The sequence below is a fragment of the Manacus candei genome, unplaced genomic scaffold (assembly GCF_025592945.1).
Source record: "Manacus candei isolate 608988 ecotype Guabito, Panama unplaced genomic scaffold, ASM2559294v1 h1tg000015l, whole genome shotgun sequence".
Lineage (NCBI taxonomy): Eukaryota > Metazoa > Chordata > Aves > Passeriformes > Pipridae > Manacus > Manacus candei.
Window position 1 is genome coordinate 12,986,622 of NW_026138063.1, and position 14,846 is coordinate 13,001,467.

The following is a 14,846-nucleotide window of genomic DNA, read 5'->3' on the forward strand; positions in this document are numbered from 1 at the left end:
AATCCTACAACACGCAAAGAAAAACACCCTGAAAAATGCAACCTTTTATGTGGTGCTGCTGTCTTAAATTCGTGATTTGGGTTACCAGATCTACCCTGAGGTCCAGGTAAGCCAACAAATCTGAAAGTGTGTACAAACTTGATTTATATAAAAGTTACACTAAAGAGCACATCCTCACTTGCAGTCACAGGGAAATTGCAATATTGGTGTAAGAATTTATCTGTGAACACACCTGCAAACTCTGCAGTAGCTGCTGGTTTCTTCTGAAGAGCTCCAAGAAGTACAACCAATAGATTAGTATTAGTGCCATAAGGCAGTAATGAAAACAATGGTTTTATTTACGTTGTGACACTTAACACTGGTTTCCAATAGAATAATTACATTTGCGAGGTGGCATCATAATTAACACCACAAAAAAAGCATATTACAGAAACAAAGAGTTCTGGTAAGATTTACAGCTTTAACATGAGAGAGTGGAAAAAATATTTGCAGTTTCCACGAACTGTGTACAACTTGGTGTGAAAGAAACTTTAAGAACAGAAAAAAAAAACGTTTATAGACAGAGTTAAGGCTCTTATTTGCAAGTTATCTTCCTATTGGAAGCATATTGAAAATGCTCTCTCTAAACAAGATGCAGCTTGAGGACTCAAACCTGTGCAAGAAACTTCACAATTATGATGCTGTGGAGCTCACTGTCCACATTAGTAAGGGCTGGTATATCTTTTGTTTCCTCTTTGTACCACTCTGTACTGTACAAATGAGCCTTTACCATACGCACCTAAAGATTAAGATGTGCATGCAAGCTAAATCCCCATCAATGTAAAAAGAGAAAAGGCATTTCTTCTCTTGTCCCTTCAGCAGGGAACTATAACTGGTATTTCCCAAGTAGAGGGAAATCAGACATCCCTTTGGAAAAAAAGCTATATAGAGTATCTGTAACTACTTGCCTGGTTTAGCTTTTAAAATGCATGAAGGTGTAAGCCTGGAGAAAACCAAGTAAACCCGCCTTTCAGTTAAAAGCAGTGTCAGGGACATCAGGTTTGCACTCCTGGTGAGGAAGATGAAACAGCAGAACAGAATTTTCGCCAGCACCGAGGAGAATGAAGAGAACAAAGCCTTTAAAAAAACCCAAACTAAAACAAGTTTCAAAATGGCATCAAACTAGAACTTAGGGGTTTGGTGGCATGGATAAAGGGAAATCACTGAGCTCAAAATCATCTGACTGATGAAAGGCCTACTATACATTCTGAGGTTAATTAAAAACCCTTCATGCATTTATGTACTGTACCTCCCTCAAAGCTACATTTCATTCGGGACTTTGGAAGCCATTACAGGAAGGGTCTTTATTGGAAATTAACAGAGTTTGTTTGTTAAACAAAATGCTTTCTAGACCTTGTAGGGTACAGAGAAGCCCCACTGAGCACCAAAATGGTCTTGGACACAGAAGGCGGGAGTGGGTAAGGAGGACAGGACATTAGCTTGGATAAGAGCTGGTGCTGCTGGATTTTACCCTAACTGCAGGTACAAGGTACCCACGTGTACTTATCACCAAGTACAGGTAACGTGTTGTACAGCCTCGCAGAACAGATCTGTGTTGCCCACACACATCGGTCACCCCCCGACCCACCCACACCCCTCTGAAAGCGACGTGACTTTGCCGAGCAGGACCTCAGTGCCTGGCTCGGGGTCTGAAACACAGCTCAGTGCAGACAACACTCTGAACACTGCAAACTGCCATGGAAAGGGAGCAAACTCAAGAGTTTTGAAATCCTATTCTTGCGAGCCAAATTTCAAGCTCAAGTAAATTACTTGAGGAGTCAGAAGTATCTAAATGCTTGCTCTTAACCCCTGTTTTTTCTATAGAGGTGACTGTGTTTGATGCAAGAAGAAACAGCATTATCCATCTTGAAAAATTACCATCACCACGCTGGCCTGAATCAAGAGTTCAAGTCTTTCTTGTGAAAAGATGCTATTAATCCTGATTCAGGACCTTAGAAGATTAAATAACCCACAGCTGACTAACTACCCTGTTACCTACTAAAGAGAAGAGATAGTTGGGAAAGGCACACTACAACACCCAGTTAGCACAACTCACAGGTATCTTTGGCAATGCATCCATTCTAATGAATTATTCCTGTATAAATCTTCCAAAGGACAGCATCCTATCACCTTATTCACTCTCAATCTCTCTGGGACTTCAGGAAAGCTCACACCTGAGAATGCATATAACTGTAAAATAACTTTCATTCCTTTATTCAAACTTCACATATACAGTGGAGAAAAAGACATTTTAAAATAGATCCATATAATTATATGGATTTTTGCAACATATCAAATTCAGATCAAAATTAAGATATACACTGTATTTCATAACCAAGCTAAAGCTTAAGTGTATTACTTTGTTTGTGTAATAAACCCCAGGAACTACTCTGAATACCGGAACATTCACCAGTCAAATTTCACCCAGTGGGAAGTTGCTTACAGCAATTTGGAGGTGCAGAATCCCTCTTTATGGGGGCTATATAACCACACTGTAAACAAAGTATTTGAATTAGGCAGTTTCCCTTCTAGTCTTCCAAAAAGCCTTCATTTATAAAAGCAGTTGCTCTAAGTTGCAATGGACATAGGAAGATACAGACCAGTGGTTTTCAGTATGGGGGTTGCCAACCCCAAATGAGTAGATCAACAGCAGTTATCTTTAATAAAGAACAGCCAGAGCCTAAGCTCAGCACATCTTCACAGTCCTGATGTGGATTTCCTTGTGGCTGGGTGTTTTTCCTCAGGTGCTAGTAGCACAAGCACTGTTCATGCAACTGGAAAGAACCAAACGTCTGAAATGAGCCAGAAGAGTGACAGTGGATGTGGTTTTAAGAGAAAAGCAGGAGGAAACTTCCATGTTGTCACAATAAGCCAAAGAGAGCTCCACAAAACAGCCAGTCCCGACTGAAGAGATAATGACAGTGAAATGCAAAGATCAAATCAGCCATTTCCAGTGTCAAAACATTCCCTCCACCAGATGTTAGTACTGCTTTAGTCAGAAACTAACAACCGATCCCAAACACCGCTCTTAAGAAATAACACAGCTCTTGTTCTACAGACTGGGAAAGTGCAGGTAGTAACATACTGAAATCTAGATTAACAGGTCAACACTTTACAAAAAGGTTGTAGGACTTAAATAATCCCTTTTTAAATTGCTTAACACATCTGATAAATAGCTCACATGTCAATCTGATATTATGCTGTACCGTTTGGCTCCTGAATCCCAAACCTTTCGATAAGAGACACCACATCTAGAACACTCTCAAATAAATAGTGAAAAACCAAAAGATAGTGAGTGTTTCAAAGCAAGAGTAACAGTACATCACGCAAGATAATCAGCATTATACATACAGGGAATGCCATTCTGGTTGAACAGATTATGAAGCAGTATTCTTCATGAAATACTAGGCACAAGAATAAATCAATCAGACAGTGTTTTCTGCCTAATGGACAAGTCTAAAATTAACATTCTTGGCAATACAACATTGTAACTGATATGCTTCTCAACATTTAAGAGCCTTAATTGCAAAAAACATGAAGCGATGTTTATATTTGTGTCTTTGACAAGCAGTTACAGTTCTGGACAGATTTCTTCTATGCTGTGTGCTCTACTTTCCAGCTGGTCACGAGTAACATGTGCTGTGTAAGAAAGATTACAAAAAAACAGATAATTCTTCACACTCACTGAATATTTTCAAAACACACATAAATATCCTCCTGAAATCATCTTTGCTTCTCCAAAGGTTATGTTTGCCATCTTAGCAATGTATTAGCTTTTAGTCTAAGAGTGCAGAAACTTAAAGTAGTTATTTTACCCTCACTCTCTGAAAAGGTGGCCAACACCACTGCTCAGCACACTGAGCACCACCCCTGGAACTGGGAGGATTTAACCCAGGAGTTAAGACCTGTCACAGGAAGTTCTTGAACATCAGCAAACACAGTACTTTCCATGTCAAATTTCAATTCAGTGAGACACTTGAAATAAAACCCCCCAACTTTATACATGAAGGAGCACAGTCTGTTGTGTTTTCAGGAAGTTGTTAACTCATGGTTTTGAGCCAAAGCACAGCAATAAATTGGAGAAAACTCCTTATTAGTGCTTTTTATACAAAAAAGCCCACTCTCTCTCTATATATATGTATGTGCCTAAAAATTAGTGGCAGAAGAGAAAGATCAAAAAATACCACATCAAAATGATAATAACCTTTTTAAAAGACCAGTTAAGCTTGGGCATGAGTTAGGTTTGGTAATGTGCAGTTTAACAAGCAAACAGCATAGTTATAACCAGCAGAACCAATTGCTGTGTGCTCCCAGCCTTCTCACTTAAATCATCTTTAGGGCGATGCTTGCCCTGGTTAAGAAAACACAGATATTCTGTATCTACCAAAGGCCAAAGGGCACACCCAGTCAGTGACAGCTCAGCTGATGGGCACTCTCTGAGCAGGGTTAGCACAGCTAAATGAACCAGAGAGACAGAACAATAGTCTTACTGCTTGTCAATTAAACTGCTACAGACAACACCCTCTACCTGATACTTTTCTGCAGCAGAAGTAAAGACAGGTCTGCAGGGCAATCATCATGCTTAAATTTACCTACATCAGGAATATTCCCTTCAGTGATTTCAAAGAGAATTTCTAAAGGAAAAGTTTTTATGGAGAGGAACAAAGGTCACTTCTGCTGGCAAAGTCTATTTATGTTGTTCATGGAGTCATAAACAGGGAGTAGCCAGAGAAGCCGAAATGTTGAAACAAGCAAACACAGAATCACAGTATGGTTTGGGTTGGAAGGAACATTAAAGGTCATCTAGTTCCAATCCCCGTGCCACGCGCAGTCTATTGCGACTTCAACTTCCTTTTCCACAAAAAATCTTGGCTGCTAGAATCCATATGAATAGGATAAGGTACAGCTACTTGAGGCAAGCAAGGAATGACCCATCCATTTAGAACACTCAGCAGCCACAATGGAGATGGGCAAAAATACACGAAGAGTTCTCACCATCACTGACTGGACTGGCCATCTTCATTTCGATCGGCAAGAAATCTCAGTCTGTAACCAAGAAGCGCAACTTGGATTAGTGAACCTGGGAGTGTCTGACAGGAGCCTTCTTAAAAACCTGCCCTAAGACTTTAGCCCCTTCTTCAAAAGGGCAGTGTAGAGATTAGAAGAGTTAGTTTTACTCAAATACAAAACAGACAGGATTAGAGGGTAAAAAAGAACATCAGATCAGGGAAGCAGATAGGGATCTTCATAGACAAAAAAAACTTCCAAGTGAGAAGAGGGTCTCAAATTGCCTAAAAGACAACCCAGGAGCCAGTGGAGCCCTAAAGTCACAACAGACCACTAGGAAATGCCTCTTATGTCATGTCTTTACCTGCAATAATCATCAGTATACAGAAATCATGTTATTGTGTTGGAATAAAAAGACACTGCATTCCAGTTCCCACTCACATAGACTGACAGGCCTAATTGGTGAGTGGCAGCCACATCACCTCACCATCTCCACAACTTCCCAAGAACTCAAGTCAAATGGAACGATTTATCAAAATGTAGCTACAATACAACACCAGAAAACCCAAGACATTTCCTTTGCAATTAAAAGCAAGTGTCAGGGCTGTTAGTCAGCGAAGCCAGTACAAGCCATTGCAAAAATCAGCTCCTGCATCACTCAACCCCTCCTTTCCTATACAAAAGCACTTTAAAACACAATTTGAAGTCAAAGAGCTCTTTGAAAGCTATCCAGGTGAATAATCTTTCCATACTCTTACAGTACTAACAAGGGAATCTCAGGAACATGAATATTAATAGCATTTTGATCTAATTCCACAAAGGAAACAATCAAATTGAAATACTGTTTTAAATACTCAAGTGCTTAATGTGACCAAAAGCACAGCATGACCAAAAGCAGAGATGGGCAAAAAACCCAAGTAGCAAGTGTTAAAACCATCTATTTGAGAAATGTTCCGTAGCTCTAATTGACATTTATGAATAAGAAAATTCTTCTGTGCTCTCAGAATACAGATGAGAGAGAGAGAAATAGATGTAATCTCAAAAAAGTTATTCCAGTAAAGCTTTGACATTAACACAGCTATGTTGCTGAACATTTATCATAATGTAGGAACGTTTGAGGACATTCAGTTCACCAGCTGCTACAGAAGTGAGACCAGTACTGAACCTCAGAAGAACTGATCCAAGGACAGAGACCAAAAGCTGTGAGAGTTGATACAGAGATTAGGAGATAATGAAACATCAAGGTTTAAGCAGAATGATAGAAAAGTGAAGAATTGAGAACTACATCAGGTTAATGGAAAGTATTTCTATATGCTATGGTGTGGAGGTGAACCAGTTAGTTAATGGGTTGATAAACTGGCAGACAGTTTATAAGCCATGAGCAGTCTAAAATTGATAATTACCAGTTGTGGCTCTGAAGCTGGTTATGAGGAAGGTGGAATGGACTTCAACAATAGAGATGGAAAAATGCTGCAAAGGTGTGCCTTCTTTCCAGTGGTGAATGCAGCTGGGGAGCGGAGTTGCCTCTGTTTTACAGCAGAGTGCAGAGAGATGGCAGCTTCAGGCCATGGAGAAAGGTCATACGGTTGCCTATTGGAGCCCTCCTTTCCCCTGGAGAGTGAAGTTCTAGTAATTAGCCATTATAAGGCATATGTTAAGTTACTGGATTAAGTCAGTCCAGTAATGGGTCTCAGACATGAACCAAATGACCCTTTCAGAGCAATTGTGAAGGCATTAGTCCCCCTGCAATAAATGACGGGACTAAAACGTGCAATCCACAGAACTTAAACATGCAACTTTGCATATCATCTTTTTATGGCGTGGAATTTAAATGAATTTTAGAAGAGGTCCTCGTTCACATGGTTGTGAAAAGCACACGTGAACCAAGTTAAACCCATGCAGCATCTTCCCAAGTCTGCAGACCATGCTAACATCTCATAGCTTTGCCACCCGCAGATGAATGAGGCTTATAGACTTCACAGCCCATCAGCAACAGATGTCTGTTTTCTTAATGTCAAAAACTTGTTAAAAGTGCTGTTACACACACAGGTGGGAAGTGAACTGTAATTATTCACCAGAAGATCACCACAAAAATCTAAGACTTTTATCATACAGTTTACCCTTTTCACCCAGAGAGCAGCTTAAAGATGAAAGAGAAGATGTCAGCCTCTACAGTTTTATAAGTTTCCTGTGAAGAGACAGCCCTGAAGCAGGTTCCAGAAACAGCTCCAACCTAAAAGTCCCAGACTTTCTTCCAGTAGCTGCACTAAAAGCAAAACTGAGAGTCTTATCCCATACTATAGAAATAAACATTACTGCTCAAGGACAGGTCTGTACTGAAGGCCTAACACCAGTTTTACATTAGAGTTTTCTTCCTTAGGAAGTTAAGATACAGTCATCTCAGTGGAGAGGAAACATTCATGGTTGTTTCCCGTTGCTGGCTCTAGGATGGATTGGGAGCAGAATGGGAACTGACCCACAACAAAAAGCCAGGCTCTCCTGTGTGGCCACAGCTTTTAATGCTGGGTACAAGACAGCTTTTCCCTTAAAAAGGATGCTGGCAACTTCACTGCCCAAAGTCAGTTATGTTGGGGAAACAGTAGGAAGCAGAGATGTTTGCTTTTCTGTTTTGTCACAACAAACAAAAGCTTACGTGCTATTTATCAACACTGGTGGTTTGTGTTACATGTTACCAATCTACCTCTCAAGACAGTGTGCAGCACTGCTCACTGTTTCCCAACAGTTCAAAGAGACACCAGTACTTACACGTGCTTTTTAATTAATCAGTAGCTCACCATGTACAGCAGCTTCTGTACTCATTGTTTCCACATCTGCAGCATCAGACATCTCTTCATCCTCATCCTCATCATCCTCTTCCTCACCATGTAATTCTTTTGCAATGAGCTGTCTTGCCAGTTTGATGTTTCTTCCTTCATTGTAGTGCATTTTTCTCTTCATTTCAAACTGTTTCTTTTTCTCTGTGAACAAACAAATGCAAATATTTATTTCTTCCCTTAAAAAGAAAAATCAACCTATTTCTTCTTCAAAGAGGCACTCACTGCTTCCTAGATCAAATTTGTTCCTACCTTGAAAATACATTATTTAGTCAATCACTGAATTTAAATTATTTTCTTCAAGCAGTGGAGTGTTCTTATATTGGGTCTGACTCACAAAAAGGATAGTAATTGATGGACTGGAATGGCTGAAGCACTTTTAAAAGAACCTGTTTGCAACTAAGAGCAAGTCTGAACCAAGAGAAGCATCTGATGGCAGCACACAAAATTCCAAAGTTTCACAAGCCTTGTTTCTAAGTGAACTTAAGGACAAACTGAGACATACTGGTGGGACAGAAGACGAACTTGTGCAGATGTGGCCTGACTCCTGGCTAGCTACCAAAGGTCAGTTATGAGAGATATATTTATCACATGTAGAAGAAAATATTTTCCACTTTCCCCATGGCCTGAAGCCTAACTCTGCTCCATATACTAAACATTAGCAGGTCTAGCAATAATGTATTATAATTAAAATAAACTTTGCTTATTGGCAGCCCAAACACTGTTGGTTTCTTTTCTTACTTCAGAATAGCAGGGTTACACGCTTAAAGCTGGGACCAGGAAATCTGAGAAGCACCAGCTAGATAATGCAAGACTGAAACCTCAGAAGTATTGTTTGACTGTTCCCTCAAAACACTCCAGTTCAAGTTAACACAAAACCACATCTCTATTAAAGGTGCTATTTGCTTTGGAACAACTGTAGATTTCCTACTGGATACACCTACTAGTTGCTTTGAAAACAACAGAAATAGCATCTGTATGTTTGCAAGCAATTAGTAGCATCTTAATTGCAGTGGTACTCATTGAATTAAGCCTACCTGAAATATGTCCATATTAAGAACTACTCCCTCACCCCCAAACCAGAAGAACTTCACTGAGGACTCTAGATCTTTTTAGCAGGAATTCCCACAGCTGAAGCTTGTATACAAGAAGGCATCTAGCAACAGCAAATTCCTGTTTATATGCAGATCCCAAACCAAACAGTCCTGATTAGAAACGAACAGCATATTTGTTCAAAGACTATTTATCTTCATTTTCAAATCACAACATTTTTCTAATAGTACTTTTTCTTCCCAAACATTTCTAACTGAAAATCTGAAACTATTTGGTAGGAAAAAAAAATCAAAGCAAAACAAAGGAAACAACTTATGCCTACCTCGTTCCTCAGGTGTTAATTCTTCATCCTCTTCCTCCTCCTCACTGCTTTCCTCTTGCCTTGCTATGATCTTGGGTCCTCTACCTTCAGCTGCAGCTGCCAGTCTACATAAATCATGCAATACAAAATGCTGAAACAGCAAGTTTTTCACTATTTCAAATACATGGCATTTCAGAACACTCATACAGACTGCTTTGTTCATTATTTTTGCATATTTTCATGTAGTAACAACCTGCAATTTTACTAGTGGCGCCATCAAACACTGAAAACCAATTAATTTGACAGCAGCAAAAATGAAACTTCTGGAGAAACCAGCAACAGCTTTCCACAAAGAAAATGTACCCCAGGAAAGAGCAGATTATCATAACATTTAGTCAATTTTTTCTATGACAATACTTACTTTTTACTCAGCACGTCTGCTTTTAAGGGCTCATTTGCTTCTGAATCACTCACTGGATCCTCATCATCTTCTCCTACCATGCTTAGAGGGCAAACAAAAAGTAGCTTTTATCAGTAATTTGCTGCTTAAAGTTTGCTGAGAAAACAGTCAAAACCTTCAATTAAAAGACTCCTTTAGTACTTCAAAAGCTTTCCAAATCTACTTTAAATAATGATATGACAACATTAGATTCTAGCACTGAAAAAAATAAAATCAATACAAGTCAGACTTATTTATTCCATTCAAAGCCTAAAACCTGCTAGACATAAACCTTCTAAAATTGACTTTGCCCTTTTAGATAGTTCTCCTCAGTAGCTACAAGCTTTATTTAGCAGCTTTGTAAATCTGAATACATTGCTTATATTCAGTAGGCCTGCACAGTCACAGATAATCAGCCATAATAAATATTACATCACCCACAAGGTAAATTTTGCTGTAAAACTATGACGTCACCTGGCTGCACTCAGGAGTTTAGCAAGCATACCTGTGATAAGGAGTACTTGGTTCATCTATTTTCATCAAGCCATAATCTTTGCCTGCAGGGTGGTATGTAGCTATGATGTTCATTTCATCCCACTTCTGGGACTTTTTACTGAAATAAGAAAACAAAGTTAAATTTTCTTATATTCTAAAAACAATTAGTGCTGTTTGACCACAGAAAGAATGTTTAAAACATTTTTTGATCTTTACTACATCCTAAATGCAAAGAATATTGTTGTGACACACAGACATGTTCAAAGTATGACTAATAAATACTGTTCTATATCATGACAAATTATCAGTGCAACTTAATTTCCCTAATAAGTCATAATAGCCAGATAAACTCAGTGATCTATAAATGTATTCTTGTTCATATAATCCAGAAACTACTGGTCTCATTCAATCAGTGTCTTGTGAACTGCTGGATTTTACAGTAACTTGTAACAAAGCATTCCTCCTCTTAGTACACCCCACAAGAGCTCAACAGAACCCAATACCTTCCAGCTCACCTCTGCTCAGGGAGCTGCTATGATTATTAGCAAACCTGTTACATAAACGATACCAACCAGCAAATCCCCCCCCTGCAGTAAAATAAGCAGCACAGAACAAGCTGGTTATTAATACTGCTCTTGTAATTCTAAATTGGAATCATAAGCCAACTGATTCACTGCTGTAATTAAGCCAAGGGAGTTTCACATTTTACACAGACAGGCACCAGTGATGTTACATTATTTAGAATTTCCTCACTCAACCAGAAAATGTACCATTTTATGTGTATTTGGAGAAACAAAAGCTCACCCACACTGACTGCTCACTGACAAAACATATAAGCCACAAGGAAAGCAACTGTCTCGTGGCCAGAGGAAGAGCCATCCCTCCACTGATCTAAAAGCCACAAAAAATGTTAAAGGAACAAAAACCACCATGTTCCACATTTTCTCTAAAAAAGGTTATTGCAAGCTTCGTATAAGGTGGTCTTTCCCTTAGCTTAAGCCAAAAATCTAACTTCAGACTAGTAAAATAATTTCACAATTTAGTATTACTTTATGAATTAACATATTCCTGTTGAAAATTATTAGTTAAGAAGCAAATGTTACAGGACTTCCTGAGTTTTGTAGGGTTTTTGTTTGGTTTGGTGTGGTTGGTTTCTTTTGGGGGGGAGGGACAGTTGGCTGGAAGACTTCCACTTAACTACTCTTGTTTAAACAAACTGTTCCAATAACAAACTTGAAAAATATATTCAATCTCAATAACACAAATAGCCTTGAGCAGAATGCTCTCTGTAGAACAAAAACTGATAAGCACAAACTAAAATTTTACATTTACGGGAGCACTGTGTAATACAGTGTGGGAGGAAAAAAACTGAAGAGAAAAAAAATAGATGTGGGGGCTGATGCTGAATCCCACATGCCACAGACTTACACTCCAAAAATGAATACAAATTGAGTGATCTTAATCCCCTCAGCATACAGAAACCAATGCCAAGCTCTCATGTTTGAGGCTTCAGGTCTATTTAATCATTTTGTGCAGCCTAAGCGGACAACACGTGAGCCCGATCGCGGCTCTGGCAGGGCCAGGAGTCATGAGCTTCCTGATGACAAAGCAGCAGCTCTGGTCTGGGAACACCAGTCATTCAAACCTTTCTATTTAGGAGTCGAAAAATCACCAGTTAAGCATCAGCCCAAAGTTCACCTATGACTAACTAAGATGATCACTCGGTTGCACAGGGAGGGTTTTTATGAGCCACGGCAGCTGGCCAAGGGTGCACGGTCCCTGTAAACAGACAGAGCTCAGCTGAGTAGGAAGTATGACAGATGGGAGCAACTCCCAGCACAGGCTTTGTGTTCATTTGCCCAGAGTCCATCAAGGTTTATTGCCTGGGCTCACAACTCAATACTTGACAATAATATTGGCAATCTTGGAACAATCCCTTTGTATTCGCTGCTTCGACATCAGACAGCCTACAGCGAGCAAGGCAGGGACTCACAAATAAAAGAGTGAAGAAGTTCGTAGTGGTTTAGTTTTTCACACTCATTTCTTTAAACTCAGATTCCAACATTAAAAGCCTTGGCTGTGGAACTCCCCCAAAGCACAACTTAAAGTTCAACTAGGGTAAAAAGAAATCATTAGTGGCAAAGAGACAAACATGTAATTTCTCCACTGCATGTAAAAAGCCATCACAGGAGAGTGACTAAGTGCTCTAAAAACTCACATCTCCCTTGTTTGTCTCCAATTTTGCATGCTTAGGCATGTCTGCACAGTGTAACACTAATGACAGAGCTCAGGACTATGACAGGGAAATGCCTCCTGACACCCCTTCAGATATGGAAACAGGAAATCTAATCTTCCTCAGGAAAATCATATTTGCAAAATCTCAGAAGTGCTCATTTGTATTTTCTCACATCTTTAAAAATACACAATAATTTCATTTGACACCACACCCTGGAGTGGCAAGAAGTCTCAGCAGCAGTGTTACTCAAGGAACACCTCACTCCTCGCTCCTACCATAGCAGGCTCATCTCTTCCACCACAGGTGCTTGACACACACACTCTCACACTGCTACTCCATAAAATATCAGATCCCATTGCTCACAGGCTCTTACAGGGGCCTGGAGGCAAAAAGTACTGCACATGAGAAATGCCAAGAACATATCTACCAATAAACCACAATCTCAGCTCTCAGGATGCAGTTCCAGGGGTGTCCCAATTTCTCAAGCTTCCATCTTGCATCATATTTTCACTAAGGAAGTTTTCCAAAGAATGTTACCATCACTGACAGCAGTGCAAGGTCAAGAATGATGCAAGCCCATGGGAGCTCTACTGAACATGGATCTTTAAAAGATGACAGTTGACACAATGAGCTCTTTCATCTGCAGTTATTTTAAAAAGATATTCAGAACTGAATTTCAGTACTGGAAATAAGCAGAGAGGCTGCTGACAGAGGTACATGAAGAAAAAAGATACCTGAATTTATTAAATAATTTTTAATCTGCAAGGAAAATCACAGCTGTACTATTTATCATTCTTTTAAAAACCAAAACACTGATATGATGATGCTTGCCAATCAAAAATAATAACTGCACACAAGCCAGCTTTAAATACACTGCACTGATCTTTCCTGGAAATCTCCTAATGCAGCCTGCCAGGTTTAGCCAATATCCTTTAGCTTGCAAGGCAATTTCAGAAATAATCTAATTGACTGTATTGACTCACATTGGTAAACAGGAAATAGAAGCTGGACTCCTGCCCACTAACTGCTTCCCAAGAAATTACTGTGTGCAATAACCAATACACCAGATGCTCATCTGTTCATACTCCAATTCCTGCTCATTCAACATGGTACAAAAAAAACTGTAGAAAATTAAACAGAGGCTACCAATAGCTGTACTTCATGTCTGGTGTGGTACTGAACACCCTGTGCTACATAATAGTAAAACTAAAGAATGGGAAAAGAAAAAAAAAAAGGAAAAAACCCTGCATGTCCATTTTATTCTAATCATTATTTCTCTCCTTGCAATATGGAGTTAGGTCCCACATAAAGAAAAATGTCAAAAGCAATTTTACAAACAGAGTTCAGGTCAAACCTTGCTCACCATAATGTGATGGAGTCTCAGAGCAACATTAGGAGGCACATGTTGAGTGCATCAGGAAAAGTGCAGGAATTCTCACTGCCAAAGGACAGGTGCTGGCCGGCTAAAGACCACTTCTTGCATATTTGGACTAACTCAGCACATTACAATTAAACCAAGATTTTCATGTCAGTCAGATCACAAACCACACGGCCTGTGCACATTCTCAAGTGTGAGATCTTTACGTATGATTCAATACATCTCGATGACACTTCAGCCCAGGAGAGGTCCCCTCCCCAGGGACACGCTTCTGGTTACATGAGCTGCCTTTGAGAAGGCTGAGAGTAAATCTCACACGGCAAAGCATTACTTCCCAAAGCGCGAACTACCCTCGTAGCATCTGTAAAGCTCTTTGTGAGCTGCCACACCGGCAGGGAAGTGCCACTCCTTGGCAGGAGCCACGGCCACAGTTACCGCCCGCCTCCGCCCAGGAGCATAGCCCGGCATCCCTCCGCTCCCAGCGGTGCCCCAGCCCCGGCAGGTGCTCCCACTGCCGATGGAGCCGAGCTGCCGGGCCGCCGCAGCACGGGGGCACCGGATGGACCCCCTGATACCCCCGGCACCACCCGGGCAGCGCAGAGCACCGGCTGGAGACGCCCTCGGCTGACCCCGCTCCGCGGGACCCCGTAAAGCGGGACGGCCGGAGGGAGGGCGAGAGGGATGGAGAGAGGCCCCGCGGGGACGCGCCGCCGCCCCCACCGCCGGGGCCTCACCCGTGCTCGTCCTCGTCGCAGGCCGGGTTGGCCCGCCGCGCCCCGACGGCCGCTCCCGCCGACGTTGCCTTGCTGCCGCTCTTCTTCAGGATGCCTTTGATGGGCCCGCGGCCCGCGGCGGCCGGTACGGAGGGTACCGAGGGCACGGAGGGCGCCTCCATGGCCGCGCCGCCCACCCGGTCCCGCCCGCTCGGTGGTGCCGCCGCCGCCCCGGCCCGGCCCGCCCCGCGCCAGCGCCACCGCCACCGCCTCAGCCCCGCGCGCCCGCCCCCTGGCGGCCGGGAGGACCGACAGCGCCTCCGCCCCCGCCTGCAGGGCGCCTGCGCCACC

At 41.4% G+C, this 14,846-nt stretch overlaps 1 protein-coding gene across 3 annotated transcripts; it reads right to left on the minus strand.

The window, feature by feature from the left end:
- Nucleotides 1–1,841: 1,841 nt before the first annotated feature.
- PPP1R2 (protein phosphatase 1 regulatory inhibitor subunit 2) lies at nt 1,842–14,737 on the minus strand. Of its 3 annotated transcripts, XR_007903522.1 has the most exons (8): nt 14,517–14,737; nt 10,179–10,286; nt 9,656–9,736; nt 9,256–9,359; nt 7,842–8,024; nt 6,450–6,657; nt 5,035–5,085; nt 1,842–3,678 (listed from the first exon to the last, which is right to left on the minus strand). XR_007903522.1 is itself a non-coding variant. In XM_051781388.1 (7 exons), the coding sequence occupies exons 1-6, from the start codon at nt 14,675–14,677 to the stop codon at nt 5,081–5,083; spliced, it is 642 nt and encodes a 213-aa protein (XP_051637348.1). In that variant the 5' UTR covers nt 14,678–14,735; the 3' UTR covers nt 1,842–3,678; nt 5,035–5,080. The 3 variants fall into 3 exon arrangements, 2 of the variants coding, with proteins under 2 accessions (XP_051637348.1, XP_051637347.1); XM_051781388.1 differs by lacking the exon at nt 6,450–6,657 and having other exon boundaries at nt 14,517–14,735; XM_051781387.1 differs by lacking the exons at nt 5,035–5,085; nt 6,450–6,657 and having other exon boundaries at nt 14,517–14,736.
- Between the last annotated feature and the right edge of the window lie 109 nt (nt 14,738–14,846).

Coding starts and splice junctions, on each gene's coding strand:
- PPP1R2 (XM_051781387.1), bottom strand. CDS start 14,677: ATGGAGGCGCCCTCCGTGCCCTCGGTACCCTCCGTACCGGCCGCCGCG. Junction 10,287..14,516: donor TGCGACGAGGACGAGCACGG/GTGAGGCCCCGG, acceptor TTCTTATTTCAG/TAAAAAGTCCCAGAAGTGGG. Junction 3,679..7,841: donor TACAGAAGCTGCTGTACATG/GTGAGCTACTGA, acceptor TTTCTTACACAG/CACATGTTACTCGTGACCAG.